Genomic DNA, 22,246 nt, shown 5'->3' with positions numbered 1-22,246 from the left:
ACTCTGGTTGTTATTTTCCCTGCCCTGTACCCAGCACACATGTGCCTTCCTACTGCTATTAAACATTTGTCTCATAGAGTTTGTTTGTGAGCACAGGTGCTCCGAGACCTGTTTACCCTCGTACCTGGTACCTGGTAGCTGGCGTGCTGGGAACGCAGGGCACACCTGCCTGGCGTGGTCACACGGGCAGGGAATGCCCTTGCAGATGCTTCCAGCTGAGGGGCGGCCACCTCGCTCCCCCAGTCTTGCCTTGTCAAGGTTCTGAGCACCTGCTGTGTATAATGAGATCTGTTAGGACAAACTGTACTGCGTTTCCAGTTTTTAAATAAAGGTCAAAGCCAAGTGTCAAAGGTCAAAATTAGCTTATTAAAATCTACTTTTTTTTTTTGCAGTTTTTTTTTTTTTTGCCGGGGTCAGATTTGAACCCGCCACCTCCAGTATATGGAGCTGGCGCCCTACTCCTTTGAGCTACAGGCACCGCCCTACGTCTAATCTTTTATAAAGAAATCTATTTGGGAAACTTTATCTATTAGAAGCTTACCTACCATACAAGTAGAATTTTCTTAGGAAACTTTTTATCTGCATTTGAAAATGTGTATTCCAAGGCCTTCCATGTAAAAGACCAGTTACCTAATCAAGGAGCATGTTGGCCATCAAATGTTGCAGTGTCAATACTCCTATGGGTAGCATTAATCCAGATAGCTGGGAGGAAAGAGCCACGTCCTGGAGGGAGGGCCCGAGTTCCCCTGTGTGTCTGATTACTGATCAGCTATGTGCCCAGAAGCGTAGCGGTTTAATTAGGTTCTCTTTGCCATATTATCTCTTCCATATAACCCTAGTTTTTATTCTTCAGTCTATAAACGTTTAATCTCCCATTTTCACCTTACTTGGATGTTTGCCTCAATATTCTACAGTGATGAATCCCTGGGATGTGACTTTAATAAAAATGATGACTTGTGCTGTGAATGTTGAAAACTTCACCCAGGCAGTTTGAGGCCCGGGCAGTGGTATGTCCAGAAATACGTCTCACCCAGATCCAGACGGGCAGTGCCCCCTCTGTTAACACACTGTCCTCTCCTTCTGAGCCTCGTGCAGCTAAAAGTTAATGAAAAGACAGCGAGACTGTGAAGATGGTACAGCTGCGTTGAGATCAGCAGGAAGACATCCGAGCCTGTTCACGGGGGGCAGAGCCGGAAACTTGCCCTGCTTTCCATCTGACCCCCGTTTTCCCAAGATGTGGACTCTTCATGCGTCTGCTTTGCCATTTCCCAGGCTATGACCGTTCTGTTTCATATATTAATATCTTTACTCCTTGATTTTAACATTTGGACAGCATTTACTTTTCCCTTCGAAAATTGAAGAGAAAACAACATTATTGTTTTTCTCATTTCTCCCCCATTTGGATGTACAAATACACACGATATTGCTAAAGTTCACGTCACATTCTCTTCTGTAACTATATTATATAAATGTGTATTAACCTGTATATTGTTAACATTATATAAATACTGTTCCCTACGGAAGTGCTCTGTAATGTGAGCAGCCAGTGAGCAGGGTATAGAATCCTATCTTACCAAATCCCTGTGGCTTCAAGGAGAATGACATGATGTCAAGATCTAAAGAATTCCCTTCAGACATTGTAACCTTTCACTTCACCTCACATTTGTGAGGTCTGGAGATACGAGAACCACGCCCTTTTTTCCTTGTATTTCTTTCCTTATCATTTCCTGGGACTACCCCTAACCCAGAAATTTGTTAACGTGATGTGCCTACCAGGTAAACTTTCTAAATGTTTTAATAGTTTTAAAAGTCTCTATTTGGCTTTTATTCTTTTTTTTGAGACAGAGTCTCTAGCTGTCACCCTGGGTAGAGTGCTGTGGCGTCACAGCTCACAGCAACCTCCAACTGTTGGGCTCAAGCGATTCTCTTGCCTCAGCCTCCCCAGTAGCTGGGACTACAGGAGCCCGCCACAACGCCCAGCTACTTTTTTGTTGCAGTTGTCATTTTTAGCTAGCTCAAGCCGGGTTTGAACCTGCCAGCCTCCGTGTATGAGGCTAGCACCCTGCCCACTGAGCTACGGGCACCACCCTTGGCTTTCATTCTTAATGGATAATTTCATTCGTTATAAAAGTCTGTATTTAAAGTCATATTGCCTCAGGAAGGATTATTCCATTTTCTGTACTCATGGTATTGATTGGAAGACTTCACATCTGTTAGAATGAATTCTTATAGGTAGATTGTTTTACCTTCTAGAATAGCGGTTCTCAAGCTGTGGGTCGCGACCCACAGGAACTGTATTAAAAGGCCACGGCATTAGGAAGGTTGAGAACCACTGTTCTAGAAGATTTTAGGGTTTTCTTGGAGTTCTGGGATTTCATCAGTATGTGCCCTTAGGACTGTTCAATCTGTAAATTAACTCTCCCCAGCTCCACTCCGAACCTTGGAGAAGTTCTAGTGTTTTTTTGCCTTTTTTTTTTCTCCTGCTTTCCATTTTCTCTTTTTCACCTACAGGTATTTTCTCTTTTTTTAGGTGAAGTTTTGCCCTTATTTTCTTTTGGTGTACTTAACTTTTTAATAATTTTTCTCCCTTGATCTTGATGTTCTAAATGGTTTTTTGTTTTGTTTTGTTTTTTAAGACAGAGTCTCACTTTGTTGTCCTCAGTACAGTGCCGTGGCATCCTAGCTCACAGCAACCTCAAACTCCTAGGCTCAACCGATCCTCCTTCCTCAGCCTCCTGAGTAGCTGGGACGACAGGCGCCCACCACAACACCTGGCTAGTTTTAGAGACAGGCTCAGGCTGGTCTTGACCTCCTGAGCTCAGGCAATCTGCCCGCCTTGGCCTCCCAGAGTGCTGAGATTACAGGCGTGAGCCACCACCACTCCCAGCCCAGAGGCATTCTTACTTTGATCTTCAAGATCACCAGCTTAGTTTTCGTCCTTCTGTTTAATCTGTTTCCAAACTTGTTTCTGGCAATCAAAGTTGATTTCTGGGACCTCTTTGGTGGTGGTTGTTTTCTTATTACTCCTTTAAAAATGGTGGCTTGGCGGCGCCTGTGGCTCAGTGAGTAGGGCGCCGGCCCCATATGCCGAGGGTGGCGGGTTCAAACCCAGCCTCTGCCAAACTGCAACAACAACAACAACAACAAAAAAAATAGCCGGGCGCTGTGGCAGGCGCCTGTAGTCCCAGCTGCTCGGGAGGCTGAGGCAAGAGAATCGCTTAAGCCCAAGAGTTAGAGGTTGCTGTGAGCCGTGTGACGCCACGGCACTCTACCCGAGGGCGGTACGGTGAGACTCTGTCTCTACAAAAGAAAAAAAAAAATTAAAAAAAATAAAAATGGTGGCTTGTTCTCGTTTTGTGGATGCAACGCCCTCTTTTATCTGCAGGGCTGTTGGGTCAGAGTGTTTTCAGGTTTCTTATGTTCTGTGAGCGGTCATCTGCTGTCCCCCATTAGTTCTGGCTTTTGTCTTTTGTCTTTCTTGGGAGCCGGTTGGCTTCTCCCAGACCTACCTGGCCTGTGTCCCTTTGAGTAGGGGGCTGACTAAGTCTGAGCTTAAGGGGTGGGATCAGCAGGCAGCGGGCAGCAGGCTGGACCCCTTCTGGTGAAAATGAAGGAGCCTCACTCATCAGCTAAGGACCTTGGCATGAGTTCCTTCAGGATGGAACCGACTTCTTCCTGCTTGTCCCTTCTGTGACTGATGTGGGGAAGGGTGACCACAGGGAGTTTTCTGGCAGTCGTCCTTTTGAGGGCGCCTCTTAGGAACTCTGGATACTGTGGGGGAGGACTGGCTGTCTCGGCCTCTGCAGACGCTCCTCCTCATTTTTATGACGGGTCTCCTGGCCCTGATGGCTGTGTTCACTGTCTGCATCCTGCAGACCGCGGGGTTCCCTGAGAAGGACTGTTCTTCCGTTGTTTGGAGTTGTGGTTTGCCTGGCTCTGTTTTCGGTACTGGTGCAATTGTCTTTGTTTTACATATTCTAGGTATTTCTTAAAATCGTATTGCTGGTTCCCTTTTCTAGGTTTAGCATAAAAATTTGGCACTCAGATAAGAGGGGGTGGTCTGCTTGCTCACTCTGGAACTCTGTGGTCAGAATATTGACCATGAATTAGAAACTAAAGATTCTTGGCTTGGGATTACTCATATTTGGCATAAAAATTGCTGAAAGAAGCTATTTTAGAGACCTATGTCTTACTTATCTTACTAGGATTGGAACTGTCAACAATTTTCTTTTCTACATCAAGATTTCATAAAATAGAATATAGAATTAAGGGTCTTTATCCACCAAATCAAGAAATTCTGCTCAGAGACCAACCTGCGTCTTGAAAGAACATTTAAGAGTCTCTGCCCATTTTAAGCAGCAGAACTACTATAGTCTTTCACAGTTTTTTAAAAAAATGATTCTTCTTTTGGGCAAACTGAATTTTCTCTGGCTCCTTTAGAGCTGAGGGCTGCCCCTGTGGCAGCCGTGTGTTCTCTTTGTTCCCTGCAGCCGCCTGCTTGCTCAGGTCTTAGCGTGAAGAAATCATACGGGTCTGTCACTCAGTTATCATCGACTTAGCCACGGAAAGCAAAGCAGCTTCTCAGAGTGGCTGCTGATGGCTCTTAACTGTTCTCTTCAGTGACACTGAAGGGGCAAGGCACGTTCACGCGCTTGTCTCCAGTGCTTAGTCGGCCGTGGTCCGGCGGAGCACGCGGCCTTCCCTGAGCTCTCAGGGAGGAGCCTGTTGTCAGCTCTACCTGTTGTAGATCTTACCATGAGCTGCACACACACAGAAGTGGAGGTGGTGACTTTAAAAATAAAAAACAAAAACAGCTGTCTAGCTGGCTGTATTTTGCTTGGTGTTAAAAACAAAGATTTTTTTCTCCTGTGTCTTAAATGTGATGAAAATGTACCAGCTTCTAAAATTAAAATTTTACCTGGAATGTGATTGGTGTGTTTATATGCTTCTGCAAAGGGAGTAGTGACCGATCATTATATTCTATACTTACACAAGGTTGCTTGTCTTAAAATACACAGTCCGCAGACAGTATTGACAAACGCTGCAGGGAAGAGTGCTGTGGACTGTGAGGAATTCAGCAAGCCTATTTGGAAACTTTATGTGAATTTCTAAAATACTATTCTTTTTGGTAGGAACTCTAATATATATTTTTAAATATATATAAATCTGACAAGAGGAACAAATTTAATAAGAAAGCAGAATGTTTTTCTTTTATTGGAGAATGCTTATAACCCATAAGAACTTATTTATATGTCTTAGAAGGAAGCGATTTAAAAATTTTTAATACTGTATTAAATTATTATATATAATATGATTTAACTTACCTCTGAAAGGAGGTATTAACTATTAAGAGGTCCTGGATTTTAAATTATCATTCACCTATTTTTTGCCTAAACATGACAAAATAGTTTTGTTTTGTTTTTGAGACAAAGCATCAAGCTTTCATCCTGGGTAGAGTGCCGCAGCATCAGCACAGCTCACAGCAACCTCCAACTCCTGGGCTCAAGTGATTCTCCTGCCTCCACCTCCTAAGTAGCTGGGACTACAGGTGCCTGCCACAATGCCCGGCTATTTTTGGTTACAGCCATCATTGTTTGGCAGCCCGGGGCTGGATTCGAACCCGCCAGCTCAGGTGTATGTGGCTGGCACCTTAGCCGCTTGAGCCACAGGTGCTGAGCCAACAAAATAGTTCTGCTTTTTTAAAAAATACTTCAGCACTCATCAGGCCACTCAAAAGCCTTTTAATATTAGAAATTAATTTTTTTATAGAATTCTTTGAAACCAGGATAGAAACAGGATTTACTTAAAGTATGTTCCTAGTTCGATATGGTATTTCTTAAAACACAGCCTATGAGTCACTAATATAACTCATCCGTCCACATGGCCAAAATTATTTGTCACCTGATGTGTGTCAGGCATTAGTCTAACATTGACTTTTTTTTTTTTTTTTTGTAGAGACAGAGTCTCACTTCATGGCCCTCGGTAGAGTGCCGTGGCCTCACACAGCTCACAGCAACCTCCAACTCCTGGGCTTAAGCGATTCTCCTGCCTCAGCCTCCCGAGTAGCTGGGACTACAGGCGCCTGCCAAACGCCCGGCCATTTTCTGGTTGCAGTTTGGCCGGGGCCGAGCCTGAACCCGCCACCCTCGGTATATGGGGCCGGCGCCCCACCAACTGAGCCACAGGTGCCGCCCCTAACACTGACTTTTGAAAATGGTTTTCTTCCTAAGACCCCTAAATAAAAGAGACCACGAGGACACTCCCAAGAGAGCTCTTCAGTTCTTTCCCCTTCCAGAAGCTCTGTTGCTTTTCTGTATTCCTTTCTAACTTCTAATAAACGTCCTATCTTACCACTGGAAAATAAAAAAAGAAAGAAAATGGTTTTCTTTCTTTTTTCTTTTTTTTTAGAGACAAGGTCTTGCTCTGACTCAGGCTGGTCTCTAACCTGTGAGCTCAGGCATTCCACCTGGTTTGAATCCAGCCGGGGCCTGCCAAACAACAATGACAACTGCAACCAAAAAATGGCCAGGCGTTGTGGCGGGCACCTGTAGTCCCAGCTACTTGGGAGTTGGAGGCAAGAGACTTGGCTTAAGCCCAGGAGTTTGAGGTTGCTGTGAGCTGTGAAACCATGGCACTCAAGTGACAGCTTCAGACTGTCTCAAGAAAAAAAAGAAACAAACAACAACAAAAACTTACAAGAACTCATTTAGTTTAACGTGAATAAAGGAATTATTGATAACGTTACATATTTCTCTACCCTATACAATTTATAGGTCTTATTTTAAGTAGATGAAATTTGCATGTGAGAGTTTACCTTATTTCCAATTTTGTGGTGTGAGGAATTGTAATCATTTTAAGATTAAGGTTTTAAATCGTAAACACTGACACCTAAAATGCAAACATTAAACCTCGCTGCAGCTTGCCTTTTGTTCTTATACATGCATGGCATTCTCATGTTGCCGCTTCAGTCTTTGAAAGTAGAACTCAAACTACATTTACAGAGATTGAATGAGGCCTGTTTCCCAGTTGTTATTTCTTGTATGATTACCTTTTCGTTCCTGCATTCGTATTGCCATGGGAGATTTTTAATCAAGTAGAGAGTGACAGATACAGGCCTTTTAGACTGAAGAACAGGGACAGTGTTGTGAGGACTGGGTTGCTAACTGTCAGTTTTTTCTTCTCATTAATCTCTTCCCTTTCCTGTTGAGTTAAACAGGAGAGGACAGTTTCTAAATGGATATATCCAGGAGCAGGAATACCTAGGTTGGACTTGACAGCTGGACACGGCCAAAAGTCCTTACACAAGCGAGTCTGCTGGATGGTCCTTTATGTTGTGGATTCTGGAGTTCCGAGGGACTCAGTAGTATCCGAGACAGGAGGGAAGTCTCAGGGGGTTCCACAAGTGGGTAAAAGCCACAGGTAACTCAGGCAGCAGATTCCTGGATGTCACGCCCATTGCTGACCGAGCCTGGACACCACTCCATTTCCAGTGGCCAGTGCAGGTGGGAGTGCGACACCTCTGTGCTCTCCCAAGTTGGTGCATGAGTCAGAGCTGGACCGTGGAGAGCCTTTTACACTACACTGAGGGTTTATCTGTATCTTACAAGCAATGGGAAGTCTGGAAGCCAAAGAATTAGGATCAGTCTGTCTTCACTTGAGAGAATGATCTGTGGAAACATGTTATTAGATGAACGTTGACAATTTGGGGTGTTGTTGCAGAAGAGGGGCATGGCCAGGGGTGATGAGACAAAAGCAGAAACATGGAGAGGCTCGAGGGAGAGTCAGATGGGGGTTGAGGAGGAAAGGGCCCCTCTGGTGCTTTGGTTTCTAACTCGTGTTTTCTGAGAGGGCCAGCCTGTGGGACGGCAGGTAATGAATTGTGGCTCAGACCTGTTGTGTTCGGGAGTCTGTGAACAGTTAGTTGCATGTACAGAACCAGAGCTCAGCAGAGGTGAGAGCTAGAGATATCAGTTTACACAGGGCTGTGGTTGTGATGCGATTCCTTAGGGAAAGAATTTAGACTGAGCAGAGGCAGAAAGTGGCAGAGAAAGGAACCAGCACGCTGATGTTCAGAGTGGGTGTCTGGAAGGGTGGAATGGAGCGTCCTGTGACGTGTCTCCCTTGCCTCTCCCCACAGCACAGTGTCAGGTAGAGACTGATTTGGACAGGACCATACACAGAACGGAACATTGTCCGTTCATGAGATTTTGCCTGTATTCTACATCAAACTTTGACCTGTATTATTGTTATTATTACTTTAAAAATTTTGTTTTTGTTGTTGGGGATTCATTGAGGGTACAAAGAACCAGGTTACACTGCTTGCATTTGTTACGTAAAGTCTCTCTTATTTATCTTTGTAAAGTCCCTCTTATAATTGTGTCCTGCCCCCAATAGGTGTATCAGACACCGGACCCCCTCACACCCTCCCTCCTTCCCTCTCTCTGCTCCCCTGTTCCCCCACCCCCTGCCATGTACTAGCATCAATTGTCCTCATAACAGAATTGAGTACACTGGAATCTTGCATCTCTATTCTTGTGATGCTTTACTAAGAAGAATGTGTTTCAACTCCATCCAGTTTAATTAATACTAAAGATATAAAGTCTCCATCTTTTTCAGTGGCTGAATAGTATTCCATGGTGTACATATACCACAGCTTGTTAATCCGTTCCTGGGTTGGTGGGCATTTAGGCGGTTTCTGCAGTTTGGGAATTATAAATTAAGCTGCGATAAACAGTCTAATGCAAGTGTCCTTATGATAAATGATCTTTGTCTTCTGAGTAGATGCCCAGTAATAGGATAGCAGGATGAAACGGGAGGTCTAATTTGAATTCTTTAAGGATTCTCCATACTTCCTTCCAAAAAGGTCTTATTAGTCTGCAGTCCCACCAGCAGTGTAAAAGTATTCCCTTCTCTCCACATCTACAGCGTTATCTGCAGTTTTGAGATTTTGTGATGTGGGCCATTCTCAGTGGGGTTAGGTGATAATCTCAGGGTGGTTTTGATTCGCATTTCTCTGATAATTCGGGATGGTGAGCATTTTTTCATATGCTTGTTATTATTACTTTTTTGAGACATAGTCTCACTCTTTTACTCTGGGTAGAGTGCTATGGCATCATCATAGCTCACAGCAACCTCAAACTCCTGGGCTCAAGCAATCAATCCTCCTGTCTCAGCCTTCCAAGTAGCTGGGACTACAAGCGCCTGTCACCATGTCTGGCTAGTTTTTCTATCTGTAGTAGAGGCAGGGAGCCACTTTGCTTAGGCTGGTCTCAAACTCCTGAGCTCAGGCAGTCCAGCTGCTGTGGCCTCCCAGAGTGTTGGGATTACAGGTGTGAGCCACCACACTCAGCCTGACCTGTTTTATTTTTGATATAGTTAGGATTATATTGTATTGTCTTCTAAACAGTTATAGATTTTTAAAATAAATTCTGAAATCTGTATGTCCTAGAGCCATGGGAACTCCAGTAACCTAGCTGCTGTCTTCACTGGGGGGTCTCAGAGTTTCTCAAACTTACCTTGCTGAAAGGCAGCCTCGACCTTCCCCTCAAATCTCTTTTTTCTCTCATCTCTGCCCTCAAACCAGAAAGTTCAGTGCCACTTTACTTCTTAATTCTCCCCAACACTCAGATCCACCCCCAGGTGGTCAGTTCCACCCAGAATGTGTCCACACCTGTCGGCTGTGCTGTCTCCACTGGCGTCGCCCTGGCCAAGCTGCCTTCATCTCTTACACAGTTGTCAAGGTCTTTTCTGGACCTCTCCCCGTGTCCCTTCTTCCCTCCCTCTCTCCACATACTTATTTAGATATTTTCTTAAAGGAAACTAAACCATTTTGCTCCCTTGCTCTAAACCAGTGGTTCTCAACCTGTGGGTCGTGACCCCTTTGGCGATCAAATGACCCTTTTACAGGAATCGCCTAAATACATCCTGCATATCAGATATTTATATTACGATTCATAACTAGCAAAATTACAGTTATGAAATAGCAACAAAAATAATTTTATGGTTGGGGGTCACCACGACATGAGGAACTATATTAAAGAGTTGTGGCATTAGGAAGGTTGAGAACCACTGCTCTAAACCCTTATATGATTTCCTTTGATACATCAGGTAAAATTGAAAATCTTTTTCTTAGTTTACAAAGCTCAGCACATGGTCGTCCTTGTCAAACCCCTAGTCTCACTCTTCACTTGTGCTGTCCCCGCCCTGAATGCCCCGTCCCAGCCCTTCTGTTGGCAAGCTCAGCACATCCTTCAGACCACCTGAAATGCCAGTTTCAGAGAGAACTGACGTAGCTGGGCTTCTCTTTCGAGCTGGAAGGAAAAGCTGGTGCAAAGCCTCAGGCTTAGGTGACTGTGGATTAAAGTCACAGCTGCCTTCAGAACTACGAAACTCAACTTGCCAAAGCTTTTGGATGAGAGGGTCAGTACATGGAGTAAATAATTCAGAGATCTTGAATCAGATGAGGCGTGCTTTGCAAGAAGCAGGTCTCTACACTGTCGTTGCCTCGTTTTGATTTCTGGAAGGGTTTGCAAAGTATTGGTGATGCCCTTGGCTTGGCTGAGCAATGGATCATGAGGGCCCAGTGACCCCAGCACACAGGGTGCCCCATACCTGGTTTCCTCTCAGGCAGGAGGCATCTTACAATACAAAAAGTATGAATTTCGGGGTCAGTGACCCCTGAGCCCAGATATCTGCTCACCCACTTACTTGCTGTTGAACTTGGACAACCTAATGTCTTTCCTCTGAGCCAGTCTCCAGCCTGGTGGGCTGTGGTGGAGATGAAATAGCATGTTTATAAGGCAGCGAGCACAAAGTGAACCACTGGCTTACCATGGTTATCCTTAGGATAAAGCGACCAAATTGCCAAATTTTAAGGCTGTTCTACATGAGCTTGGAAAGTGTAGCACGATACAGACAGGCCTTCAGAGAAGTGGTTGATAGACACCTCGACAGAATTCCTTGTTGGCTTCTCGTGAAAGTAGAGAGAGAAAAGGGATTCTTTGTCTGAGGCAAAGGTAAATGTTACAGGGAATATAGTTTCCCTTAGTTTTTATTTGATCTTGTCATTCCTCTGAAGATAGAGTCTCAAAGAATATGGAAAACGTCAGAAGCAGGAGGACTCTGGCTGAAGCTCAGGGACTTTCCCGCCTCTCTGCTTACCCAGAGATCGGTTTTAAGCCCTAGATAATAAAATGTCAAGAATGGAATTGGGGGGCGGCCTTCCCTGTGATGACTGAGGTCGAATCTCAGCCCACCGTGATCACACACCAGCAAATGGTAGTGTGGCACATTTTGAATGTTCCTATTTCATTTCTTTTGTCAAATATCTTATGTTTTAATTCTATGTAGGTTTCAAATTAAAATCTTGTTACATTCTGGCGATTGTACAGTGAGCTGTGATCAACAGTCCAGTGCAAATGTCTTTATGATAAAAGGATTTTTTTCTTCTGGGTAGATACCTAGTAATGGGATTGCAGGATCAAATGGGATTCGATCGCCAACATGTGGAAACAGCTTAAATGCCAACAAACTCAGGAGAGGATTAACAAGCTGTGGTATGTGGATACCATGGAATATTCTTTAGCCACTAAAAAAGATGGAGATGTTACATCTTTTGTATTAACCAGGATGGAGGTGAAACACATTTCTTCTTAGTAAAGCATCATAAGTATGTGGATACCATGGAATACTCTTTAGCCACTAAAAAAGATGGAGATGTTACATCTTTTGTATTAACCAGGATGGAGGTGAAACACATTCTTAGTAAAGCATCATAAGAATGGAGAAGCGAGAACCCAATGTCCCCAATTCTAATATGAAGACAGCAGATGAGCTAAGACAAGGAGTATGGGATGAGGGGAGTGAGGGAGCAGGTGGAGGGAGGAGAGGGGGTGGGAGGTCACGGTGTGTGACACACCTCTTGGGGCTGGGACACAGTTATATAGAGGGACTTTACCTAACAAATGCAAGCAGTATAACCCAATTCTTTGTACACTCAATGAATCCCAAACAATAAAAACAAATAATAATAAAAAAATAAAATAAAAACTTGTTACATTCATCATACTGAAAGAGATTTGGGGGCTCAAGCAGATAAACCCAGAAGATTTCTGTAGCTCTTCTCAGGCTGGGTGGAGCAGTGGTGCAGTTTTTAATTCCATGAAGAATTTGGTTACTGGTTTAATTTTCTCCTTCCCTTTTTTCTAGGATTATGACAGTTTTTTTGAATCAAAGGAAAGCAACACAGTCTTTTCATTCCTTGGCCTGAAACCACGGTTGGCATCAAAGGAGGTAAATCTTATCTTATTCTTATTTTAAAATTCATCTTTTGAAGATTGTTCTTAGAGAATGAGATTTAAGGTAGTAGAAGAATGTGTATATAGTCTCCAAAATTTTTAGTTTGCTATTCTTCAAAATCCATTTTTCAGATGGATTAATTCATGGTAAAACACACAAAAGAGGCTGGGTTTTTTTTTTCTTTTCAATTTTCAATTGTTGCTAGAAATAGAGTATTTATTTACTTAGAATTGAGACCATGGCAGGGTGTAGTGGCTTACGCATGTAATTCTAGCACTTTGGGAGGCCAAGGCAGGTGGATTACTTGCATTCAAGAGTTGAAAACCGGCCTGAGCAAGAGTCAGACCCCATCTCTAAAAAATAGCTGAGTGTTGTGGTGAACTCCTATAGTCCCAGCTACTTGGGAGGCTGAGGCAAGAGGATCACTTGAGTCCAAGTTTGAGGTTGCTGTGAGCTGTGATGCCACAGCACTCCACCAAGGGTGAGAAAGTGATATTCTATTTAAAAAAAAAAAAATCAATTTATATGCTATCTTCCAAAGAGTTAAGGTAGCAAAAGTAGGAGGAGCTTTCTATTTTAGGTTGAAAATTCACATTTTCCACCTGTCTTATTTTTTGAAATAGCAGACTCAAAGCCATATTTAAAGGTATTTTAAACTTATTTTCGTTGGAGAGGAGAGGTTTTAAGATAACAAACGGTCAACCTTGGAATAATGTTGCAATTCCTAAATATTTCTGAAGCCACTTAAGTCATATGTCTTTTGGAAAATGTAAAAGACTCAGTATTTTTTCATATTTACACCTAGAAATGATGTATATTATCTTCTTTATTAATAATCGCACATGGATTCATGTCCAAAGTAAGAAAAAGCATTTCTTAAGATAATATTTTGATGGTTATTTTCCCTTTTAAAAAATCCTTTTCCCCCCTGATTATGGAAGTAGCCTAAGCTCATTCAGAAAAATTGGGAAAATGCAAAGAGGTATAAAGTAGAAAATAAAAATCATTACTCAGAGCTAGCCACATTGGCATTTTTATTTCCCAGAGGTCTTTCTGTACACAGTCATTGAGGTTTTTACTATATTCCAAATTGAGACTAAATTCTAAAGTAGAATTCTAATTCTATTTTTAACACAATTGAAATGCGAGTGCCTTCCTTAGAACTCTGGTGTCTGTAAGTCTTCCGAGATTTGTACCATCTCGGGCACACCGACAGAAGCAGGGCAGGGGCCGTAGGCAGCAGGTTACACAGCAGCTCTGGGAGCGCTTGCCGATGGGGCACCTGCTTTGTTTTTACATCAGGGAGTCCGCAGATGGCTGTGGGTGGTTTTTGTGCACATTTTGTAAGAGAAGCAAAACCTGCACGTTTAGTACATAGGGTTCTTTTTTTTTTTTTTTTTTTTTTCGTAGAGACAGAGTCTCACTTTATGGCCCTCGGTAGAGTGCCGTGGCATCACACAGCTCACAGCAACCTCCAGCTCCTGGGCCTAAGCGATTCTCTTGCCTCGGCCTCCCCAGTAGCTGGGACCACAGGCGCCCGCCACAACGCCCCGGCTATTTTTTGGTTGCAGTTTGGCCGGGGCCGGGCTTGAACCCGCCACCCTCGGTATATGGGGCCGGCACCTTACCGACTGAGCCACAGGCACCGCCCAGTACATAGGGTTCTTAAAACTACTTTTATAAAGAGGAACATTTGAGTACTTCAGAAAATTAGAGTATTTTTATAATATGTTTTATTCAAAGATAATAAACTATCCAGGATCATCTTCAAAGAACTGTAAAAAACTGGGATAAGGGTGATCTAATGAATACAGAAATCCAGGGGGCGGCGCCTGTAGCTCAGTGAGAGGGGCGCTGGCCCCATATGCCAAGGGTGGTGGGTTCAAACCCAGCCCCGGCCAAACTGCAACCAAAAAATAGCCGGGCGTTGTGGCGGGCGCCTGTAGTCCCAGCTACTCTGGAGGCTGAGGCAAGAGAATTGCTTAAGCCCAAGAGTTAGAGGTTGCTGTGAGCCATGTGACGCCACAGCACTCTACCCGAGGGCGGTACAGTGAGACTCTGTCTCTACAAAAAAAAAAAAAAGAGAATACAGAAATCCAGTGGGCATCATTGTCTATGCAAAAACCTTTTGAAAAAGCACCTCATGTTCCTGTTTTCCCCAAAGATGTAGGTTCCTTAGAGACTTTATGGGCTGACTTTTTTTATCCTTTAAAAAGAATTAGTTTCTCAAAAATGCATCAGGAAATCTATCTTCTGTAAAATATGCATTCTCACGTGGCTGTGGTCATAGTATTAAAGTTGGTCTTGGTGCCCTTGAGATTGACTTGATTTCAGACCATCCCAAACATAGTGAGGGCCCAGGACAGCCCCTGCCCTCCACTCAGCCCGCTGTTTGTAAGCACCTGAATCAGCTGTACCTAGGCAGGAGCGCCTGGGAGCAGAGCGATGTCCGTGGATGTTCTGCTCACTCATGAAGCATTCGAGGCTTTAAAGGTTAATAGCAACTCAGACTTCATCATGATAGGAAGGCAATGAAGATACCTTTAAGAACAATTTAGCAGGCTGGGCGCAGTGGCTAACGCTTGTAATCCTGGCACTCTGGGAGGCCAAGGCGGGTGGATTGCCTGAGCTCACAGGTTCAAGACCAGCCTGAGCAAGAGCAAGACCCCTGTCTCTGAAAATAGCTGGGCCCTGTGGCGGCGCCTGTAGTCCCAGCTACGTGGGAGGCTACAAGAGTATTGCTTGAGCCCAAGAGTTTGAGGATGCTGTGAGCTGTGACACTACAGCCCTCTATTGAGGGCAACAGAGTGAGACTCTGCCTCAGAAAAAAAAAGAACAATTGAACAATTCAGCATTTCCCCCTTTCTAGTATTTTATGTTTTGCTTTGATAATGATTCATCTCACAGTCCAGAGGGGTGTCCAACCTTTTTTTCCTCTCTGCAGCGTATCAGAAGACTAAGAGTTGTCTTGGGCCACATATTAAATACACAAACACAAACAAAAGTTCATTAGCACAGAAAGGTCTGTGCATACTTTTCATGGTATGTGACACCACAGATAAGCAAAAAAAAACAATCACAAAATTAGCATGTGGCCCACAGGCCAAAGGTTGGACACCCAGTGGCTTTGACAGGATATTCACAGGTTGAATGTACTAACAGATGAAAGCCCCCCCTTTCTCCTCTCTTGTCCTGCTCTCTGCAGGGTACACATATCACAGACAGTGCTGGAAAGCCTGTCAGGAAAAGAATATGCATGGTCCCAGCAGGCACAGGGGCAGTCTAGACTGATTGGCGGCTCGCAGAGGTGGATAGGGCAAGGAAGGTCAGAGGTCATCAAGTGGTGGTCCGCAGGCCACACTGGCTCTGCTTGTCCTGAACAGAATTTCAAAAGGACATAAATGTTGCTAATATTTAAAATACAAATCTCCCGCCTTTCCTGAGAAGTTGCAAAGTATGGAAACTCACCCCAGGCAGTAAGTGGGGGGGTCTCACTTTCCCCTGTGGCTGGCTGCAGTCAGCAGCACCTAGCCCATCATGGTACCTCCCTAACCCTGAGAAAAGGAGCCCTTCTCACTCATAACTTTCAGGTAGAAAACCACTAACTTTATTATTTTAATAGATCCCAGGTAGGGCCTGTAGTGGAAGACCCAGAATAGCGCCTGGGAGAGGAGCGTCCATAGGTCAGCGTCCCTTTTATATTTGGCCATTCAAGTAGGTGTGGCTGACCTCTGGGTTCCGATGCTGAAACCAGGACTTGTTCTTGTCAATCACGTGAAGGTGATTTATTCCGATTTCCAATGTGACGACTGTTCCTGACATTAAAAAAAAAACCCTACTAAGGATAATTTTCTTGTCCATGTGTTGCAATGACTCATGTCTTTTTTTTTTTTCTTTTTTAACCAAATAGGCAGAGCCTTAGAAAAGCGGACGAGGATGGAGATGCATCTTGGAGCGCCTCCTGGTACTCAGCACACACCTGCTTACCTAAGGCATCACTGTGACAAAAGCCACATACATTATCAGTAACTTTGCTTGCCACGGAAAAGATGTGTTTGGAAGATGTGGGTATAATGGGAATTGCATGATTGCTTTAAACCAAATCAGGTGGTGGATTTTTCTTATTTGTTTTCCAATTTGCCTGCAGTTGCCTCACTCACCTGGAAATACTCTTACCTGCTACAGGTAATGACTGAGCGATAAGTGGGTAGCGCCAGCAGAAAGGAAATGTTGGATCTGCCCTAGATTGTAGTAGATGCCAGACTTGTATAAAACCCGCTTCTCTTTAAGCTGCCTGGATTGCATCCTTGAAATTAATATGCCAGGTTATTAGAGTCTTTGAATCAGAAAGAGGAAAAGCAATGCTGGTTGACAAAGGGCATTGAAGATTTTTGTGGCAGAGTCACAAACTTCACTGTTCCAGAGCTTTGTAGTAACACCTATCAAAAGAGTTAGATGTTCTAGACTCATTTTTGTAGTGCAAACTCTTACCCCCATAAGTTCTCCAAGCTCCTACAGATGTCTCCGAAAATCCCTGCTACAATGCCAAGTGATCAGAACTAAGTTACAGGGATGAAAATAATCGGCATTTTGGGGAAATACATGCTTCTTTGTTTCTTGCAAGCGGAAACCTCACCTAAATGCATAAGATTCCGTGAAAGATATATTTTAAGAGGTGCACAAATTAGATAGTAAATTCAGAGGAAAAGAGTCTGCCTAGTATCGGAAGGCATATTCAGCTGTAGCAGTTTATTTACACATAAGTGCACATATATGTTTAAATGCAGCTCCCCTAACAGCTGGTTGTTCTATTTTGTGGAGGAATTATATTTTTTGAAGAAGGAAGATCTTAATTAGGTATATTTTATGAACCCTTTACAAGGCATATTAAAAGATACCACTCTTGCTGTATAATTTAATTTTTCCCTTACATTACTTTTCCTTCTTCCTGTAACTTTACTTGCTCATATTTCTGGCCAGTGCACATTCTCGGATTTTCAGAATAGTGCAGATTCTCGTCCACACACGGGTACAAGTGTGTCTCCAGAGCAACACAGAGGAGAGAGAGGCTGTCTGGAGAGTCACATGGAATTGTACTTGATCCCGGCACTCTGGGAGGCTGAGGCAGGTGGATTGCTTGAGCTCAGGACTTCTAGACCAGCCTGAGCCAGAGCAAAACCCCGCCTCGAAAACCAGCTGGGCATTATGGCAGGCACCTGTAGTTCCAGCTACTTGGGAGGCTGAGGCAAGAGGAATACTTGAACCCAAGAGTTTGAGGTTGCTGTGAGTTATGATGCAATGGCACTCTACCCAGGGCACAGAGTGAGACTCTGTCTCAAAAAAAAGAATTGTAGTTGGCAAGTAAAATCTCTTCTCCCATTGGGGTGGATGCTGGTAGGCGGGAAGTTGTCTGCTGCTTCAGTGGGCGGAGGCTGCTTCTCAGCATCCTTGTCCCTGTAACAGGGGCTCTCAGGGTTTTAGCTGTCAACCACGGGAACAGCTTTGAACAGGATAAAATCTTAGAGTACTGCGTACAGCATCCTGATTCTGGGCCTTCGTTATGACTCAGAGCAGGAAACTTGTAAGAAATGGAAAGAGCAGCAGAATTAAAGCTCACATCCATGCCACCCCCCACCCACCTGGCCCCATGCCTTGCTAAATGTGGTCCATGAAAAACCTGTCAGATGCTGATGCTGGAGGCCCAGCCTGAGATGTACAGTCCAGGGCTGTAGCCAGAAGCAAAGCAGGACAGATTCCTACTTGCCTGGAGCAGACGCCTGATCCACAATCATCTCTCCCAGGATAGCTGTTGTCAAATATGGATGTTACGGGCTAGTTGGCGTTAAGTAATATCCAAGCCAAATTCCATGTCATAAATCCCAGGGACTATTCAGGAATTCTTTTTTTTTTTTATTGAACTGGATATTGTGTTTGAGTATGTGAGTCATCTGATGAGACTTAGACTTTCTTTTTAAGATACCACAGTTTTGAAAATGGTCGTGTTGTAGTTACCCAGCTTCATTTGCTCTCCGCTTGCCAGTGAGTTCCAAGAACCGCAGTCAGGAAGGTTGGGGCGTCGCAAGTTGAATCCTGGGGTCACAGGATCAGTACCATATTTGTTGGACAAAGAAAGCTGTCCGTATTTGTCTTAAAACTTTTGCATTAGTCCTAGTATACCTAGTGTGATTATATTAAACAGACGGCATGGACAGTAGTGACGAATTCTGCTGCAGTTACACACCATCTCCCCACCTGGCTTTGGATTTTTTTTTTTTTTTTATCAGCAGAGAGATATGATAGAGCAGCCTGGGTAGTGCTGTGCCAGGAGGGAGCCCGCAGCCCCGTGGTGGCACTTGTATAGCACCAGGCTCTGCAGGTGTCCAGAATCGCCCTTGGGGGCCACGTTGGACTCAGAGTATGTCATGCCCTTGCACGTTTTTACCAGCTGAGTCCCAAACACATAATAATGATTTTCTTGTTCCTTTTATAACTAGCTGCCTTTAGATTTTGGTAATCACAGTCTTAAAAACCCAGGAGAGAAGTAGATGGGAATTGTGGGAACACATTTAGTATCAAGGGCATTCAAGACAGAGTTTTTATTTCCTGTCAGAGGCTCGTGGGGACAAAGGGAACGTGCTGCTAAAAACCAAATGATGCCATTGTACAGTCAGAGGTAAAACAGAGTGCCACCTGCTAGACCAGGGGTAACGTCCGTGGGGAAAATATTTGTTTTTCCGAAATCTAGTGTTTTATTAAAAACAAAGAAGAGAAAAGATCTTTTCCCTTTCAGACTCTAATATATTTTAGATTTATTTCTCTTTTATAGATTTAATTCAGCATCCTCCCAGAGATAGTTTTTATATTATATGAATTTAATAATGAACTAAACTTATTTTTGTCTTCTGTTACTGAAAGGTACCAAAGCCTCTTTCTATTTTTTGTTTTTTTATTTTCATTTTTTTTTTTTGGTCTTGTTTGATTTTATTATGAGGTTTTGTTCTTTTCTGGAAATAGTTTTCATTTAACAGTTTTTCTTAAGTGTCAGGTTCCACGTTGATCTGCATAATTATTATTTTTAGGTTTCAATTTGTATGTGTTTGTCTCTAAGGAGTTGGTGAAATCTTAGATTTTATATTCAGCATTAAAGGGGAATAAATTTCAGAATACATACATCCTGAGACTGGAGTGTTTGTTCCCTAGGTACTCCTCACACTTCCTAAAATTTTAGTTCTGTGTTAGGCTGAATCTTCTGTGTTGGGCAGGGAGGCTGTGTTTCTGCTCCCACCCGTGAACCCCATACATGAAAGCTGCTCGTTCAGTTGTCAAAGTACAAACAGATAGTGAAGCCACTCTCGGAGCCAGGCCGGGTCCAGCATAGCGATGTTGAGAGGAGACCAAAGAATCACGTGAGACAGTGATCAGGGCTGAACGGAGTTAAACCACTTAGCCTGTGGGCAGGTTCAGATGGATAACTTTGTAGCATCCTGAGTACTAACAAGGGCAAAGTGGCCACGACCCTATTACCAGGGCCCACTTTGGGGTGGCCCCCTCTGAAAGCAGAAGAAAGCAACACTTCTGAAGTCAGTGTGGGAGGCTGATCTCATCACTGAGCCATTTCAAACATTTAAACACCAGGACAGAAGGGGGGTAGAGGAAGGGATCAAAGGGAACAGGCTGTAAGTTTGCAGAAATGTTCAAAACTGAAACCAAATAAGCAGAATGGTCACTGCCCACTTATGACCCACATTTTCAGAGTTTTCCTAGTTCTTCTGGACATGCAGGTCAAGTTAGTATGTTCGTCCTTTCCGTCAGCACGGGCCGAGCCCCTGGAATGTGGTGGGTGCTGTCTGAGCAGGACTGTGATCTCCACCTTCAAGGGTGAGGGGGACAGAAGCCACAGTTAGGGCCAGTGGTAAATGACGGGGTGAGGTGAGTGGATGGCGCTCCAGGCTGTGGTTCATCATCTGTGGTCATCTTTTTGTTTGTTATGTCCAGCCCTATTTTTAAGAACGTCCTATGCAATGGAATATATATAGAGAGAGAAAGATGCATACCCACATGTAATATAAATGTTAAAGTATAAAGGGTAATAATCATCATAATACAGCCCCTGTGTGCCTACCCCCCACCTTCCTGCCGTGCGCTTCTCCCTGGGCCCCTCTTTCCCCCTGTCTGATGGAGGAGGCCCGTGCCGAATCTTCCCGTCCTTGGTCGTCTGACCTTCATGTATGTGTAATAAATGGAATTAAACTGGATGTATTCTGTTGCTCTTTATATTCATTACAACGGGAGTGTTTTCATGCCTCAGCACTATTCCATCATATGAAGACATCACGGTTTTTCGCTTTTCCAGTTGCTGGTTATTGAAGTAGATCTTAGACTGAAAACAAGGAAATGTGTGGCTTCTGGTGCATAGAAGAATGGGTGTGTACCTTGAATAGCACTGCTGAGTTGAACAGGGAAACCCACGGAGACTGTACTGGTTAAGCCAAATTGCTTCCCACAGTAATGGTGTTAACTTACATTCCCACCAACGCACTAGAATTTTCAGGACTCCAGATCTTCGCCAGTGTCTGCCATTGTCCAAGTCAATTTTTTGCCAAGCTGGGGAGTACAAAGTGGAATCTCGTAGTGGTTTCATTTTGTGTATTTTAGTAGTAGGAAGGTGAACGTGTTTTATTTATTTATTTATTTTTGGCCAGGGCTGGGTTTGAACCCTCTACCTCCACATGTGGGGCTGGCGCCCTACTCCTTTGAGCCACAGGCTCTGCCCCAATGAATGTGTTTTATTATGGTAATTTCTCCTTGGAAACCTCTCTTCCTGTTAAGGGCATATATGGTATGTTTTTCTTGTGTGCTGATTTTCAGCTCATCAGCCCATCAGCCAAGAGACACACTTGGGGAACTTCTGTGTTCTAAGAAGGGGTCTGTACAGGTATTTTAAGGCTCATCAATTCTAGTTACTTGGTAAGAAATTAATGTCAATAATAATAGTGTGATTTAGTTTTCTTGTACAAAATTTCACCAACAGGAAATCTCTGTATAGACTGCCTGCTTATATACACACATTTCCTCAGTCTCACAACATACAATGAATGGGCTTATAGCAATAGCCAAAATGATGTTATTTAATTAACATGAATAGTTTTGGAAGTCATAGGAGATGGTATTGAATCTACCTAATTAACCCTTAACCTGAGTGATCTTGATCAGCAACGTGCTGAACATCTCTGTGTGTTGTGGTGGCAACATGTTTACGTGTGTGGAAACCAGTTGGCAGGTAGAGGAACAGGGTACCAGAAGGTAGGTTTGTTTTCTGAGACTCCTGCTAACTCAGGGGACAGCATCTTTATTTATTTATTTATTATTTTTATTTTATTTTTTTGTAGAGACAGAGTTCATTCTATCGCTCTCGGTAAAGTGCCGTGGCCTCACAGCTCACAGCAACCTCTAACTCCTGGGCTTAGGTGATTCTCTTGCCTCAGCCTCCCAGATAGTTGGGACTACAGGCACTGGCCACAACACTCACTATTTTTTTGTTGCAGTTTGGCCAGGGCCAGGTTTGAACCCACCACCCTCAGTATACGGGCCCGGCACCCCACCCACTGAGCCACAGGCAGTGCCCAGGGACGACATCTTTAATAGCCTGTGGACGCTGGTATTTGAAAGCATATTATCTGAAGACTTAGTGTTGCTTATAATGAATAGAAGGTCTAAACAGAAAGATTTAAACCTGTTTATAAATAGGCAATCTGCACTAGTGTAATATACATCATTTTTAGCCTTATAATAAAAAAGTTCATGACACCCAAACTTACCACTGAAAGCTCTAGTGTCTGTACCTGTCTTCACACATGTTACAGAGACAGGCTCCAGGATGGAACAGTGCCACCCATGTGGCAGTGACACACCTCACACAGCTGTTGACACTTGAAATGCCCCTTGCTGA

At 43.7% G+C, this 22,246-nt stretch overlaps 1 protein-coding gene across 1 annotated transcript in view; it reads left to right on the top strand.

Moving 5' to 3' along the window:
• SH3BGRL2 (SH3 domain binding glutamate rich protein like 2) overlaps window positions 1–20,550 on the top strand; it is a 60,766-nt gene extending 40,216 nt beyond the window's left edge. Inside the window, exons 4-5 of the mRNA XM_053602257.1 lie at window positions 12,208–12,291; window positions 16,208–20,550. Coding sequence (XP_053458232.1) covers window positions 12,208–12,291; window positions 16,208–16,219 — 96 coding nt within the window. The 3' untranslated portion in view covers window positions 16,220–20,550. The remainder of the gene's footprint in view (window positions 1–12,207; window positions 12,292–16,207) is intronic.
• The last annotated feature ends 1,696 nt before the right edge of the window (window positions 20,551–22,246 follow it).

This window comes from Nycticebus coucang, chromosome 9, assembly GCF_027406575.1.
Source record: "Nycticebus coucang isolate mNycCou1 chromosome 9, mNycCou1.pri, whole genome shotgun sequence".
NCBI classification, from domain to species: domain Eukaryota; kingdom Metazoa; phylum Chordata; class Mammalia; order Primates; family Lorisidae; genus Nycticebus; species Nycticebus coucang.
Note: the sequence above shows the minus strand (reverse complement) of the source record. Positions and strands in the feature narration are given on the sequence as shown.